The following is a 16,941-nucleotide window of genomic DNA, read 5'->3' as shown; positions in this document are numbered from 1 at the left end:
ACAATGGAGATTTAACTCGGATTCATCCTGGATTATTTTCACAATGTGAATAACCCTTGAAGAGTATAGCCTGAGGATTACTAGCTTCCCAGCTCTGTTTATGTTTTGCCTCTACTTAAAAATCTGAAATGCTTTCTGTCTTTTTTGTACATGACACAAATTTGACTCATGCACTGCTGCAATTCAGGATCCACGGTAGTCTGCAGCCAGTGTGAACTTAATCAGGGGAAAGTTGGAAATGTTGAAAAGGGGAAACTTCTGGGCAGAGGCAGGGCCAAGATGGGAACTCACACTCCACACAGCAGTTCTTCCCATCATATAAAAAGGAAGGGGGCCTTTTGCCTTTCTCAGGAAAGCTGATCACTTCCAAGGTTGCTCCTGGGACCTGATTTGAGAATCAAAAAGAAGGTGCCACTCACTGCAGGATGTGGGCAAAGGTATTCTTTTCATTTATTACTCTCAAGAGGGAGAAGCAGGGTATGTGGAGGCTCTAAAATCCTTGCCGAATCAAACAGCTGGAGAAAGAGGAAGATCAGGCCAGGGCACTTTCACATACCAGAGTGATAAAATTTGCTGGCATCCTATTAGTAGCATGTGCAGGCATATATCCACTTTATGCCTGTGTATGCCTTTTTGAGGGACCACTGCTGAGGTTAGTATTCTCTTCCATCCTCTGCAATGATCAGATGGATCTCCCTGGATTCACTGAAGCCTCTCCATGGATAACGGGGATGGAGGATTGGAGAAACATCTGGCTATGCTCCAGGTGCAGATAATTAGGAATAGCAATAGCATGTACATTTCTATAGCACTTATCAGTGAACCCAGCACTCTCTAAGCAGTTTACAGTCTGTAAGCTAATTGCTCCCAACAAGATGGGTACTCATTTTACCAAGTTACAAAAAGATGGAAGGCTGAGTCAACCTTGGAGCCCCTGGGATCGAACTCACAACCTTGTGGCTACACTACCTAATCTATTGAGACTTCCAGGAGATCCCAATGGATCCTGATGGACAATGTAATCAGTCTGTGTCTGACTACAGGGACATAGTCAGACACTTCTCCAATCCCTCAGCCCACTCTCCACAAAACCACAGAATACAGTGGTGCCTCGGGTTACGAAATTAATTCGTTCCGCGGCCGCTTTCGTAACCCGAAAAGCCTTCGTAAGCCGAATTGCCATAGGCGCTAATGGGGAAAAGCCGCGTTTCATGCGAAAAAGCGCCGAAAAGCACCAAAAATTTTCTTCGTAACCCGAAAAAACATTCGTAACCCGGAACAATGATTTCCAATGGGATTTTTTCGTATCCCGAAAATTTCGTAACCTGGGTATTTCGTATCCCGAGGTACCACTGTAGCTGCAGGGAGGGGTGTGTGCTGCAGCAGCTAAACGACAAATCTGGGTGGTGTTGAATGGCCAGCTGTACAGTATTTCCACATGCAAAACCAGGGCATTGTGTATCTGCTGGGATTGAAGGGATCAGGTAACAAGTGCTAGGAAAGGATTTAGTCTGAGAACCTGCAGGTGAGGCACTGCGAGAGCACAGAAGATACTGGGCTAGGCATAAGGCCAGCCCAAGAGATTTTAATGCCTAGGGTAGTGCAACAAGTGGTGCCACTCACCCAACCAAGTGAAGAGGCAGAGTACCTGAATTCAGAAATGGGTATTCTTACTTTTTGGACTACTACGCCCAGTATTGTGGGAACTAAAATCCAAAGAGTAACATTTCTAAGCTCTCCCTAAATCCTGCAAAGTTGTTATTGTTGTTGTTGTTGTTGTTGTTGTTCTTATTGGTGGTAGTATTTTGGCTTCCTGGCAATAAATATATATAATATAACACATTAAATCATTATCTGGTGCCTTTTCTTGTTGCCCCCAAACTGTTGCCTGTTAAATGTGGAAGCAGTCTAAGGAAAGGGTCCTTAGGACAAGGAATTTGGATGAATATGAGGCAGCTTCTTATATTCCAAAGAACAAGACAACGTGGAAAATTTAATGTATTTGGACAGAGCTTTTAAGGGAACTGCAGGTGGCTTGTTGCAAGTATTTGTTCCCGTGGTGTGGAAAAGGTCTAACCCAAATAACACAAAGAGGTAGCAGTCAAAATCAAACCAAACCCAACCAAACTGATATACTTAAAAAGCACACAACTGCAAAGCTTATAACATAAATCAATATAATTGCAAAAACATAATTATAGAAAGAAAACATTTTCTCTCTATAGCCGTCTGTTTGCAAGTACATTGATTTGTTTAATATGATTTGCACTTGTGATCTTTTGAAGCATTTTGTTTTTGTGTAGAGAAGGTTTGCATAAGTAGAAAGCTGGCAAGGAAAATGCAGTCCAGCTCTATGGATGAAATCTACTAGGAACTGGATAGCCCTCCCCTATGTTTGTTGGGGCCAGGCTAGCAATTGGATTTGAAAAATAGACTTGGGATTAGATATGTTGGTCAGTCACTTGCTGTGCAAGCCTGGTCTATACATTCTCTTCTCTTTGTGACCAAACTTATTTTGCAGATTTTGAGACTGTAGAAGACACCTAGAGCAATGGTTATGCTTATACTAATGCCACCCTGTTGGTTAAATGTCAATTAGAGGACACCCATTCAATCTATTACTGTAGTAGATATATCTAATGGATGCGGTGTATTTAGGCCACTGTTTCCAGCCCAAATTGTTGAACACTGAACAGTGGTGGCAGATGTATATGAAACTGCTTGTACTATGGCCCTCCAACAGAGTTTGGAAGTGTTCCTTCTTTGGACCATCTGAATCATCCAGGCAGCTTTTTAGAGCTATAGTCCTAAAACAAAACAAAACATTTACCCAATTCAGATCTGTGGAAGGAGTTTAGAAAATACAGTAGCAGCTATGGGGACAGGAGTGACACTGAGAATACTAAACATTGATAACTAAGAAAGATTGTTCGTTTGTTTGTTAGAATATTACTGGAAATTTTGCTAACATAATCCATGGGTTGAAACCAAGCCACCTGACAGATGTGGTGGTCCAGAGGAGCAAACGGATGATTCTGGACACCCTAGGAGTTGGGCTGCTGGGCACCAGGACGGATGTTTTTCAGAAAATGATACAATACAGTAAGGTATGATTCTCACAATATCCGTAATGTGAACAATTATTCTTAAAAGCAAGTACAGATTGAGTTTCTCTTATCTGAAATGCTTGGGACCAGAAGTGTTTGGGATTTTTTCGTATTTTGGAATGTGATATCTTGGAGGTGAGACCCAAGTCTAAACATGAATTTCATTAATGTTTCATATACATCTTATACACATAACCTCAAGGTAATTTTATACGAATTGTTTTTAATAATGTTGCAATAATTTTATCTATAAATACTATGACATTGCACAATGTATTCTAATTTTATTTATTTATTTATTATGCCACCTGTTTCCCAGGATGGGACCCAAGGTGGCTATACTCTGTGTGTGTGTGTGTGTGTGTGTGTATTGCTAAAAAGTATGTGTAGCAAAGAGCACTGGCCTCAACACCAGCAGAAATTTTACTGTCCATCTGCACTTACAAACAGACTGTGACATCGTATATTTCATGGCATATTGTTCATGGACTTGAGAAGAAAGAAAAAGAGTACATGCAAAAGGTTCCAGGGCCAGTCCTTGGCATCTCCATTGAAGTGAGGTGAGAAACCTCTCCTGACTATGATTTCATCTACACTGTAGAAATAATGCAGTTTGACACTGCTTTAACTGCCATAGCTCCATCCTACACAATCCTGGGATTTGGGAGGTTTTGAGCACCAGCACTCTTTGGCAGAGAAAGCTAAAGACCTTATAAAACTCAGGATTCCATACACTTAAAGTGTTGTCAAACAGCATTATTTCTACAATGTAGATGCCCCATGAGACTCTGGAGAGCTGCCACTTTTCAGCATAAACCACTGCTTTTCAAACCATTGGATAGGGTGGACCAACATTCCCACCCCGCAAAATGCCAGGGATCAGCCTCATGTTTGTGCCACATTATGCTCATATTTGCATGAGGACCGCCACCACTTTGAGTAGCACTAGTGTAAAAAACAGTGGGCTGAGGGACCAACAGTCTAACTTTGCAAAAAGCAATTTCTGCTATTCTAAATTCAAGGCTACAAGGGAGCTCTCTGCAGATTTGTCAGATGCAGTGTGAACCTGAGCTTCCTCATGGTATTGCAGCGGTAATGTCCAACAGTGAGTAAGAACAAACCAGGCACAGGCTGTTAGTACTCTCACTTCTCCTGTGATTTAGGCAGGAAGTCTCCCTTATCTTTGATCCAGGCAGATTTTTTATTTTTAAAAAAAGCTTCCTGCATGCGTTAATCTATGGTGTTTACTGACCCTATGAGAATTTTAGTGTATTGCAAGCAATAAAATGTCCATGATCATAGAGGTATTTGTGGGGAATGCAAATTCTGTATTTTCAGAACACCCTTCTTTCTTCAAGTGGTTTCTGTGTAATACATGGAGGCAAAAACTAGCTTTATTTTAGTGGTATGAATTGGGGTGTTCGTCCTGCAAAATAATGAACTTAAAATGACATGTCTTTATATGCCTTGTGCCCGAACTGTATATTAAACTGTGTCCTGTGATTTCAGATCTACAGCTCTGATACGTCAAGTTCTGTCTGGGGTCACTCAGATCTCAAGCTTCCTGCCCTGTATGCAGCTTTTGTGAATGGAGTGGCGGTAAGGAATGCTACAAACACACTTCTAGATGGCGCATGCTTTGCAGGCTATTTCAGTGTACTGCTAGACTGGGCGTTTAGTGAGAAACCACTGTGCTTGACATACAGTGCAATCCTATTCATGTTTATTCAGAAAGAATTCCCATGAATTCATAGAACTTACTCCCAAGTAAGTGCTGCACTGCAACCTTACTTGCATCCTATGAGGCATTTTACATGCTATATTCCTGCAATTTCTCTTTTCTGCACATCTGTCTTTTTCAGATCAAAGAAAAATCCATGTTATTGTTGCTCATGAGATAGCAATGTAGTTTCTAGTGTTATGTAGCCCAGAACCTATGGGAAAAATACTTTTTTGGACCACAATCTAGAATCCCTATGCCACCATGATGGCTTGAGGATACTGGGTGCTACACTCCCCCCCCCCAAAAAAAAAGAAAGAAAGAAAGAAAGAGATAATATTTCCAAGCTTTCATGTAGTTTGAGCACTATTTTTCCACTTTAATAAAAGGTCTTGTCATATACAATGATGTCTTGGGCAAGTGAACCAATCACCAGTCTGCAGCCGGTTGCTATTTCTACATTAGTGTTATAATATTGAGCCAGCAGTGTCGTGGTTTGAACTTTGGACTAAGACACAGGGAGACAAGGTTTCAAATCTCCACTCAGCCATGGAAATCTACTGGGTAACCATTCGCAAGTCATACTCTCTCAGCCTCAGAGAACGCCAAAGGTAAACCCCCTCTGAACAAATCTTGCCAAGAAAACAGGGTCGCATTAAGTCAGAAATGATTTGAAAGTCAACAACAGCAATATTTTAATAGGAAGTCTTGAGATCAGCATTTTTATTTTTATAATATATACAAATCTTTGATTTAAAATTAGGATATCTTTCTTTCTTTCAAAAGACTCACTCCATGGATTTTGATGACACTTGGCATCCAACCACACACCCCTCTGGAGCTGTATTGCCGGCTCTCCTTGCTGTCTCTGAAGCTGTGTCTGAAAAGCAAAGGATTTCTGGTCAGGACCTGCTTTTGGCTTTCAACATAGGCATCGAAGTACAAGGTAGACTGATGCATTTTTCCAAGGAGGCCAGCAATGTTCCAAAAAGGTATGTTAAGTATATAACTTCAGTATAGTAGAGTGAAGCCGAGTATAGTGTAGTTCTTATAAAAGGTGTTCACTGAGACAAAGCATAGATGGACCTTTGGACTTTGAAAGGTTTGGGATGCAACTTGTGTTTCACTTGACAAATTTCTCCCAGGCATATCTCGGTTTTCTGAGCTCAGGGCAATGAAACACTTGTATAGACAACTAGAATGATGGTAGAGAAAGACAGGATGAACCTGACTAAGTATGAGTTCTAGCTCATTTTAGAGCATGTTTTGCAGCAGTGAAGGCAGCAAAGAAACAATTCTCTGCTGCCTCTGTCACATCAGCTAAATCTCATCCAGCACCGCTGTTCCAGGAAGATAAAGGTCAGATTCGTTCTGACTGAGACAAGTACTTGTCCAGTTTTGATGGATGAGTTTCACGTTATTATTATTATTATTATTATTATTATTATTATTATATTTACTTTTATCCTGCCTGTCTCCCACTACAGGGATTCAAGGCAGTGAGCAGGAAGTTTAAAACAATACAATTTAAAAACTATACGAAAGCATTAAAATGTATAAATATAAATATATTTATATTTATATATTTATATAAATATAAATTGTAAAAACAATTAAACCATTTCAACAGTTAAAACAGCTATGCTTTAAATTCTAAAATGTGTTAAAAGCTCTGTACAAACCTTAAAATCTAAAATGCTTTTAAAGCCCAACCCTTATCAGTTTGAAAAAGCCTGATGGCACAAAAGTGTTTGTATCTGTCAGTGGAAGGAGGACAAGGACAGGACTGTCCTGGCATCTCTAGAAAGGGAGTTTCAAAGTCTGGGAGCAGTCACCAAGAAGGCCCTCTCTTTTTCCCACCAAATGAGCCTAAGGTGGTGGTGGGACAGAACATCACCATGGCCAGATGCAACTTCTCCAGGAATGGGTGCAGTTGGCACGCTAGCTTTAACTGTGCAAACGCACTCCTGGTTACCATTGAAACCTTGGCCTCCAGGCTCAGCACTGAATCCGGACATACCCCCAAATGATGAAACTGAATTTTCAGGGGGAGTGTAACCTCATTACAGCTGTCAGGTACTGGTTTAGTACATAAACAGCTTCCATTGGATTAGATGGTAAGAGGTGCTAGAGCTGAGTGTCATCAGCATATAGGTGACACCTCACCCAAAACTCTGGATAACTTCTCCTAGCAGTTTCATGTAGATGTTGAAAAGCATAGGGGACAAGGCTGAACGCTGAGAGACCCCATAGGCCGATGGCCAAGGAATCAAACTGGAATCCCCCAGCACCATCTTCTGAAAACTCCTCTCCAAGAACAAATTGGGCCACTAAAGAACTGTACCTCCAAGCCCCATCCCAGAGGGGCAACTCAGAAAGATACCATGGTTGATGGCATCAAAAGGAGCTGAAAGGTCCACTAGAACCAACAGGGACACACTCCCCCTATCCAGTTCCCTACATATGTCATCTACCAAGGTGACCAAAGCAGTCTCTTTCTCCTAACCAAGCCTGAAATGAGACTGACATGGATTTAGATAATCCGTTTCATCCAGGAACTCCTGGAGTTTAGAAGCCACCACACTCTCCAGTACCTTGCCCAAAAATGAAAGGTTTGAGACTGGCCTATACAGTGGGCTCTCCCCATATGTGGGGGATCCATTCCAGACCCCCCCCCTTGCGCATATGGGGAAAACATGTATGCTCAAAACCATTTGTTTTAACGGGGAAGCATTCCCATGTGCGCTGTGGTGCGTGTGCCATTATATTCCAAGTGGCTTAACCTTCCACGTAAGTGTAAAGCCACGTATAGCGCACCAGCATTTGGAGTGGGCACACTATAGTTATTTAATATAGTATGATCCAGGGAAAGCTTTTTCAGAAGAGGTCTCACCACAGTTCAACATGATGATGTGGACAAGTGCTTGGGAAAGTGAGGCTACTACTTGTATGTTAGACCCAATGGCCAATTAAAGCTGCCAGAGGAGGACTGGCCACTTGGGTTGTGAAGGTTGTAAATCTTTTGTTGGAAAAGGACTATATTCCAGTCTCTCTCAAAGAAGCAACTATAAAAGCTTTGTTGAAAAAGTCTTCATTGAATCCCACCTCTCTAGGTAACTATTGGCCAGTCTTTAGTCTCCCCTTTCTAAGTAAGATCCTAAAGAGAGTGGTATCAGCACAATTCCAGACATTCTTGGTTGAAACGGAATACCTGGACCCATTCCAATCTGCGGTCAGGCCTGGCTGTGGGAAATAGCCTTGATCACCTTAGTGGATGACCAACACTGGGAGTTGGACAGGGGGCATTGTGTCCTTGTTGATCCTCCTGGATCTTTCAGTGGCATTTGATATCATCATCCATGGTTTCTTTCTGGATTGTTTGGCTGATATCGGACTTGGAAGCAATGCTTTCTAGTAGTTCTAGTCTTTCTTGGTGTAACATTCCCACAGGGTGGTGCTGGGAGACTGTTGTTCAACCTTTAGGCCATCTGTCTGTGGTGTTCCATGTGGGTCAATACACTATGCTTTTTAATTTCTACGTGAAGCTGCTGGGAGAGGTCACCCAGACCTTTGGAGTAAGCTGTCATCAGTATGCTGACATTACCCTGCATTTTCTCTCTTTTACACCTGATGTCAAGGAGCCTGTGGTAGCACTGAATCATTGTCCGGATGCAGGTGAATAGACTGAAGTTTAATCCAGACAAGAGAGTAGGAAAACTAACCTTGGTTTGGGATTGCAGCCTGTTCTAGATGATCTCCCGCTGAAAGATTAGGTTTGTTCCTTCAGGGTGCTCTTGGACCCAATGCTGCTCCTGGAAAGTGTCCAAGAGCACCTTTGCCCAGCTTTGGCTGGTGTGCAAGCTGCACCTCTTTTTGGGAGAGCAGGTCTAGCCACAGTGGTTCATGCCTTAGTTACACCCCAATTATAGAGGCATCCTAACACCCATTTTGATTAACTGATACTAGCTTTATTCTCAATCTCTCTCTCTCTCAATCTCTCTCTCTCTCTCACACACACACACACAAACACACTACCCAAAACTGCTTTAGTTACATTAATTTGTTTATGTATCTTCTCCTGTATTTTAATGGCATTGCCAAATATTACCAAAACATTATTGTAACAGACAAGTTATCTTTTTATCACAGAGACACAAGAATTATCTGGGGTCAGGTTAGTGGGAAAGCTATTGGGACAGAGAGGATGGTCCAATTCTTTCGCTTGCACTTCAGGTGGATATTGTGAAGAAAGAAACGTTGGTAACAGGAGACAAGCAACTATACATGGAAATATAAGGAATCATGTGTTGCTTTATGGGAAAATCAGTGGTTTCAACAGTGTAACATGAGTTACACGGCAACTAAAGCTGTTTCGGTCCTTTCACAGGTTTCACCCACCATCCATACTTGGCACCATGGGAAGTGCTGCAGCCACCGCTAAACTCCTGGGTCTTGATCAGTTTAAATGTAAGGAAGCCTTAGCTATTGCTGCCTCTTATGCTGGTGCCCCATTGGCCAACGCAGCCACCCAAACGAAACCTCTCCATATGGGCAACGCAAGTCGGCATGGCTTGGAAGCAGCCATCTTAGCATCCTTGGGTCTCCAGGGAAACAAACTGATCCTGGATCTAGAGTCAGGCTTTGGGGCCTTCTACACAGACTACTTGCCTCAGACTCTGCCAAGCTTGTCATCCTATTCTTGGCTGCTGGATCAACAAGATGTTGCAATCAAGAGCTTCCCAGCACACCTGGGGACACACTGGATGGCAGAGGCAGCCCTAGCAGTAAGGAGGCACCTCGCAAAGAATGGAGAGTCCCTTCCCAGTGGTCTAATCAAGACAATCGTGCTTAAAGTCCCAGATATGCAATACGTTAATAGGCCGTTCCCTTCCTCTGAACATGAAGCTAGGCATTCTTTCCAATTCGCTGCATGCTCTGCACTGCTAGATGGATGCATCTCTGTTGAATCATTCAAGGAGGAGAACATCTCCCGCCGAGAACTAAATGAGCTACTCAGCAAGACACACTTAGAACAGTCTCCCAACAACCATCCCAGTTTCAATACCCTTTACTGTGAAGTTGTCATCACCCTCCAGGATGGATACACCTTGTCAGAGCGTTGTGACACCTTCTATGGGCACTGGAGGAAGCCACTGAGCAGGGTGGACCTGGTGAAAAAATTCCATGCCAATGTCACCTCTGTTCTTTCACTGGAAGGTACTGAAAGCATAATTGAAACAGTTGATCATTTAGAAAAACTAGAAGATTGCAGGGTGTTGACCTCAATTCTCCAAGAGTCAACAAAAGGTCAGCCTAAACTTAGCTGCTCTGAAAGAGGCTTTTAAGATCATGCTTTGTTCTGGAAATATTTAGATGTCCTTGAATGTTTAAGAATGTGACTAGTATTCTCAAAAACCTCTTAGTTTGGACCAGGTGAACTTCTGCAAAGTGAATCCAAAATCTGTATGACACATAATGTATTTTATGTGCAGATCCTATAACTAAGAGCTAAACTAAGAGCTAAAACAAAATGGACACTGCATGTATATATAGGAGGGAGGGAGGGAGGATAGTGCTGTTATTGGAAGAAAATCCTCTATCAAAAGGAGGTCGAGATAAACCGCCCCAGGCTTTAGCATAGCAAGACCAGCTCTTCAGAGCACAATGACACTTGCATTTGCAGAGGTATATATTCTTCAGAGTCCCTTCCTCACACCACTTTTTTCAAATATGGGTTGTTGTCCAAAACGTAACATTCCAAGCTCGACCAGGATTGATTCAACGCGTGTGCACAATCCAACTTTCTTGCACAACACATAAAGCTACAGAAACCCCAAGTCCAACAGTTGGGGAATCTCTGCTTTTATATTATTTTTTAAAAAGCAAGTTTGTTACCCCTTAGAAGTGGTAATTGAGTCTTTTGGTGTAGTTTCTGATATTCTGTAGCTAGGCATACATCAAGAGTCTCCAGCAATGGGGAGAGATTCAGTGCACTGCACAAGTGGACCCCTAGAGGACTAGGAAGGTGAATGGAATCATGCCAAATAAGAAAATGTTAGGAACGAGCTAATTTGCCTGAAAAGGGTAGGGCTTTTTTTTTTTTGTCCAGATTGTCATACTGGCTACAACAAGATTACCACAGTGCCAAAATCTGTAGTTTTTTTCTTTGTAAAATCAATATTCTCATACCTACAAAAGGGGCCGGTTGCCTCCCAAGGCAGGGACAGCTTGAATCTCAGGGGAATACTTTTCTGTTGCTAATAGAGCTGACATTTGATTACCTGGATATACTTAGAATCAGAATCATAGAGTTGGAGAGACCACTCAGGGCCATCCAGTCCAACCCCTGCACATGCAGGAAATCCAAATCAAAGATTCCTGACAGATGGCCATCCAGCTTGTTTAAAGACCTCCAAGGAGGGACTCCACACCACTCCAGGTTCCACTGTCGAACAGCCCTACTGTCAGGAGTTCCTCTAATGTTCAGGTGAATCTCTTTCCTGCAGCTTGCATCCATGTTCCGGGTCCTGTCTCTGTGAGAAGCAGAAAACAAGCTTGCTCCTCTTCAATATGAACACCCTTCAAATATTTAAACAGGGCGATCATATCACCTCTTACCTTCTTTTCTCCAGGCTAAACACACCCAGCTCCCTAAGTCGTTCCTCATAGGGCATGGTTTCCAACCATTCACCATTTTTGTCGCCCTCCTTTGGACACGCTCCAGTTTCTCAATGTCCTTTCTGAATTGTGGCACCCAGAACTGGACACAATATTTAGGTGGGGCTGAACCAGAGCAGAATACAGTGGCACTATTACTTCTCTTGATCTAGCCACATACTTCTATTGATGCAGCCTAAAATAGCATTGGCCTTTTTAGCTGCCGCACACACGTTTCCTCATGTTCACTTGTGGTCTACTTGACTCCTCAATCCCTTTCACACGTACAGTTCATTCACCAGGTGTCACCCATCCTATATCTGTGCATTTATTTTTCCGCCCTAAGTGCAATACCTACATTTCTCTGTGTTGAATTTCATTTTTTTAGCTTGGCCCAGCTTTCTAGTCTATTCAGGTCATTTTGAATCTTGATCCTGTCCTCTGGGGTATTACTATTCCCCCTAATTGGTATCATCTGCAAATTTGATAAGTATGCCCCATTCTGGTCATCCAGGTCATTGATAAAGATGTTGTTTCCAGTCCCACATGGCCAAAATGGGAGTTCCTCTGCTACCACTCATGATCCTCTGAGCATCTTAACTGACAACAGATGAACACCTAAACAAAATATATGCTTATGCTCTAACATTGTCATTCCCTTCTTCTGTATGATTTTTAACACCTTTGCCTGATGAAGAAGCATGGAGCTTGAAAGCCTGCCGATCACTATTTTGTGCTTTTTTATTTGTCCCAATAAAGGTATTGTGTTGTGGATCTTGTTATATTTGCTGTATGGCAACAAAGTTGCTACCCGCGACATGTACAATAAGTAGCTGAAACTTTCAGTAATGCTGTATGCTGATGCAGAGGTATAATATCTCTTGGGAGATGGGGGACTCATGCAGTTCATAATCCCTAGACCTAGGAAGACTATACTGTACTGTAGATCCACCTATATATAAATCCTGCATCTGTAGGATGATACTTAAAGGGCAGTGTGGTGTGTAATGGTTTGAGCATTGGACTAGGCCACTGGGAGGACCGGGTTCAAATTCCAATACAGCCCATGGAAAACCAATGGCGAACCTTCGAAAAGTCACATTCCCTCACCCTGGGGATGGCAATTGGCAAAACCCGCTCTGAAGAAACTTGCTAAGAAAACCCCATGACAGGCTTGCTTCAGAGTTGCTATAAGTTGGAAACGACTTGAGGCATACAACAATAACCACAAGAAATAATTGTCACCTCAGTGCAAGTAGAAATAAAAGTTCTGATGTATTTCATGACTAGGAGAAGACAACAAACCTAACTAATAAAGATTAAAATAATTTAAAAAACCACAAAACAATGTTTGTAGGACTGTTGTTAAAATGTTTTTTTTATTAATTACACTGATCACCTAAGTTCCATTGTTAAACATAATTACCAGCAGCCACCAAGTGCTACCTTAGTCTAGTGTCCCCATCATGCATTTTTCAGAAACCTCATCAACCAGGGTTCCAAACCCCCAGTCAAAAAATCTCATGCAAGGGCTTTGCACATGAACACAAGTGGTGACTATCTGTTGCAGATAAACATGGGCTTCACTCACATCTTTACAAACGTGCTTGGCATCCAAGTTCTTTATTGCAGCCGCTGTGTTCCGAATCAGAAAATCTGCAAGAAAGAAGGAGAAGGGGCTGTCCCTACCACAAAGTTAAAGCCAGGCCTTGTGGGATAGCAAATTCTCATAAGTCCTTTTCAGCATAGCAAGTGGCAGATGAGTATGAGCTGAGTTAACAACACCTAGAGACAGACTAGTATTGAGGAAGGGTTAAAACAGATTTCCAGTCATGAATGAACCATTTCATTGCACTAGCAACAAGCTGTAAAGCTCAATTTATATTTCCTCCATTGCCACAGCATAACAGAGACAGCCAGCGTGGCTAGTGGTTTGAGCGTTGGACTCTGACTGGTGGAAAAGGATTCAAATACTAGTCGACAAGTAAACCCAGTGAGTGACCTTGAGCAAGTCTCACTCTCTCAGCCTCAGGGAAGGCAACGGCAAAAAGCCTGAAGAAACTTGCCAAGAAAAAGGTATATCTGCCAGTGTGAAAGGAGGAAGCTGAGCATGCCCTGGTTGTGAGCATGCTTGGGAATGCTGTGAGGACTGGCCAAGAGGGAGAAAGGATGCAAAACTCAAGATTGTCTCTGAGAAGGCAGGGGGGAAATGATGGTATACAGATAAGGAAGTACTGTAAAAGAGATAGGATAAGTCGCCTGAGCGAAGATCTGAACAGGGTTTTAAAATAGTTCAGGGTTTATGTTTGATCTCAATTGTTTTTAATAAAACTTTCACTTTTTTATTCTTTTCTATAAATTGCCTGACTGTTCCTGTTAAGTTTTGGTAGCATCTGGTCATCACACTTACCACGTGAACCCATTGAAAACATATTCCACTGGTCGGATCTGATCTGGGGGGGGGGGGGAGGGGGATTGTTAGTGGAAAAGGACCAAAGTGAATGACAGGCCTAAGGGTTAGAACACAGCTTGGGTCCAACTATTTGAGAGACTGTGGCCTGTTACAGACAGCCAAAATCAAGGGCTTCGAGTCACAGTGGAGTATGGTGATTCAATTATTGCATGCGTCCTAAGAGTCCCAAACCCACCCAAAAAGCCATGCTCCCATCCTTAGGGTGAGCCGTGGCTTTGGTGCGACTTCTGGACTCTTAGGACGCATGCATCACTGAAAACACTATACCTCCACTGTGACTCGAAGCAGCTTATTTTGGCTGTCTGTACAGGCCTGAAGGCCCAACAGACAGGCCAAAATAAAGCTGCTTCCAGGTCACTTTGGAGGTATGCTGTTTAACATGCTGCAAGTGTCCTAAGAGGCCAGAAACTGCACCAAAGCTATTGCTACCACATCCTAAAGACTGAGCTCAGCTTTGGTGCCTCTTTGGTCTCTTAGGCGCACGCCGCCATTTAAACAGGATACACCAGAGTGACCTGAAGAGCTTTATTTGGCTGGCGTTCAGGCCCTGTATCTAACCCATCTGAAAGCTGCACAGAGCACTAAGAATCTGCAGAAGAAGGCTTTCTTCGGTCCCATACAACATCACAGGCTCGATATAACCACTTGCCAGGTGTCATGCTTATGTTGCTCTATATGTCTTCTCTCCCCACTGTAGATATCATGGTGAAAAATATACTTTATGTCAAATGAGAAGCATGAGCATAAATATTAAGAAATATGTTGTATTTAATGGAAAAAATATCCACAGGCTCGCCATGGTGAGGAACGAGACAGAGCCTTCTCAGTGGTGCTCCCACTCTCTGGAATGCCCTCTGCAGGAGGCTAGGCTGGCCCTTCCTGCTGGCCATTTCACCAGGAAATACAAATACTTTTATGTCTGCAGGCTTTCTGTACATTATGCATAGCATTGTGGTTTTACTGGAAACAGGTCGTGGCTTTATCTTTTTTTTTTTTTTTTTAGTGTTACCTTATTTTCTAGTCTGCTTTTAGTCTGTCTTCTTCTATATTGTTTTCTCTCGTTTTAATTCTGTTTTTAACATGACTTATATTTTATGCGATTTTATATTGGTTTTAACTCTACAACATTTTACAGGTTTATCTGTGAACCGCCCTTGGGTCCCTCCAGGGGGAAAGTTGGGATATATAAATTGAAATGAAATGATAACAAACAAACAGTAAGGCGTAAGTTGGAGAGGCAATCCAATCTAGCTCAGCACTTCCCAAGCACTTCTTGACATGGGAATGAGATCCCTGGCTGCAAGCTCTATACATGTATACATGTGGAATGCTTCTATGGATGGTCCCCTAATAGAATAAATCCTACATACACCTCCTTCAGAGTAGGTTTGAGGTGGTGGGGACTCATTCTTATGAAAATGTTTATTTTACACTATCTTTCCCAATCTGCGGGACTTCCAGATGTTTTGGGAAAGCTCAGTTCTATGATCCCTCCATTATCAGTCATTCAGCTCAGAATGATAGAAAGCTAGAAGTGCAAAACATATTTGATAGCACGGATTAGGGTAAAATGATTTACAAGAATGCGATGCCAAATTTATAGAGATCACAGGCTAAACAGATCAGAGCATGAAGAAGGAGATCCGAGCGCCACGTCCCCACATGCAGCAAAGACGCATATTCCAAACTGCCAGCTGTTTTTTTACCATTCCATCGGACATTTTTTATTGGTGGCCAACAGTGAACTTCACAGCCTGGGAAGACTTTGCTGCCAGCACAGGGGAGATACAGCACAGACCAATAGGTTTCTTTGCCACTGTGGAAAGCCCCGCAAGGGTGGACTTTACAAGTTCATTGACAGTGCATCCTTTTCCTTTCAACAGCCAGGAAACACAGGTTCTGATACTACACCAAAAACCCCTTAAACAAGGAAAAAAAAAACTAGGAAACTTGACTATATGAAGAAGAAATATGTCCCCTTAACCAATGACACAACACCTCTATTACTTACCACAAAACAAGGTTCCAACTGTACCATCCCATCATACTGTACTCACACCCCATCGTGGGGTCAAGGGAAGAGGGGGAAGAGCTACTACACTGGATCTTTCCTTATGTGTGGCCATGGCAACTCTCATTATGATGAAACAGTTGTGAGGGCAAGGGGCAAACCATTTTTTGTTGTTAAGCACTGTATATTGTCACTTATTCCTGGGGGGGGGGACTCTTCAAGTTAGGTTTACTAAAGAGGAATGAGTTCATCAAAACCAACACTGTATAAGCTGAATTGGTTTATCAGTTTCTGAAGACTGATTCAAAGTATTGATACTAAGTTTTAAAGTCATAAATGTTAACACAGCTGAACAACTTGACGGGAACTGTTCCTATATGTTCAGGCTGAGTACTGTCATCTTCAGATGCTCTTTTGGGCACCCACACTTTAGATGCTGAAGATCCAGGAATAAAACACACAGATGATAAACATCAGGGGGGAAAAAGACATTTTCCCCATTTTTTTTTTCCAAACCTTCCCCCAACAGAAAAAAGATAAATAATGTGTGATAGAGTTTTGTTTTTTTTAGACAGATGAACAAAATATTTACGATACAGGTGTTCCTTTATTACCCCACGACATCATCATTGTTTCCACAAAACTATGCAGTATTTTCTGCAAGACTATGCATTTCTCATTTGTTTTCCTTTCTTCGTTTTCTTTTTTTTTGGGGAAGAGTGCATTATGTCTGCTGGCACTATGGGAAAGCCCAGAGGAGACAAGTTTGTTATTACTAATGTGATAGTTTCTGCTGTTTTATTGTTTTTTCTGTTTCTCATAAATGACCAGAAACAGAAGAGGTTAGGTTCCCCTTAAATCCATTTTTAGCAGCATAAATAAATAAATAGCAATTCAAAATAGCATACTCAATTTGCCAATTATATTTGAAACAAATGTGTAATCCAATTCAAAAATGATATGCTATGCAACA

General features: G+C 42.1%; 1 protein-coding gene across 2 annotated transcripts; it reads left to right on the top strand.

Annotated features, from left to right (window-relative positions):
- Nucleotides 1–298: 298 nt before the first annotated feature.
- On the top strand, nt 299–10,340 carry ACOD1 (aconitate decarboxylase 1). 2 transcript variants are annotated; one of them, XM_042459120.1, is made up of 5 exons: nt 353–437; nt 2,946–3,107; nt 4,617–4,706; nt 5,614–5,819; nt 9,215–10,340. In XM_042459120.1, the coding sequence occupies exons 1-5, from the start codon at nt 426–428 to the stop codon at nt 10,170–10,172; spliced, it is 1,428 nt and encodes a 475-aa protein (XP_042315054.1). In that variant the 5' UTR covers nt 353–425; the 3' UTR covers nt 10,173–10,340. The 2 variants fall into 2 exon arrangements, with proteins under 2 accessions (XP_042315055.1, XP_042315054.1); XM_042459121.1 differs by lacking the exon at nt 2,946–3,107 and having other exon boundaries at nt 299–437.
- Nucleotides 10,341–16,941: the final 6,601 nt, after the last annotated feature.

Source organism: Sceloporus undulatus, chromosome 3 (assembly GCF_019175285.1).
Source record: "Sceloporus undulatus isolate JIND9_A2432 ecotype Alabama chromosome 3, SceUnd_v1.1, whole genome shotgun sequence".
Lineage (NCBI taxonomy): Eukaryota > Metazoa > Chordata > Lepidosauria > Squamata > Phrynosomatidae > Sceloporus > Sceloporus undulatus.
Note: the sequence above shows the minus strand (reverse complement) of the source record. Positions and strands in the feature narration are given on the sequence as shown.

Coding starts and splice junctions, on each gene's coding strand:
- ACOD1 (XM_042459120.1), top strand. Junction 4,707..5,613: donor CTTTTGTGAATGGAGTGGCG/GTAAGGAATGCT, acceptor TTCTTTCAAAAG/ACTCACTCCATGGATTTTGA. Junction 5,820..9,214: donor GCCAGCAATGTTCCAAAAAG/GTATGTTAAGTA, acceptor GTCCTTTCACAG/GTTTCACCCACCATCCATAC.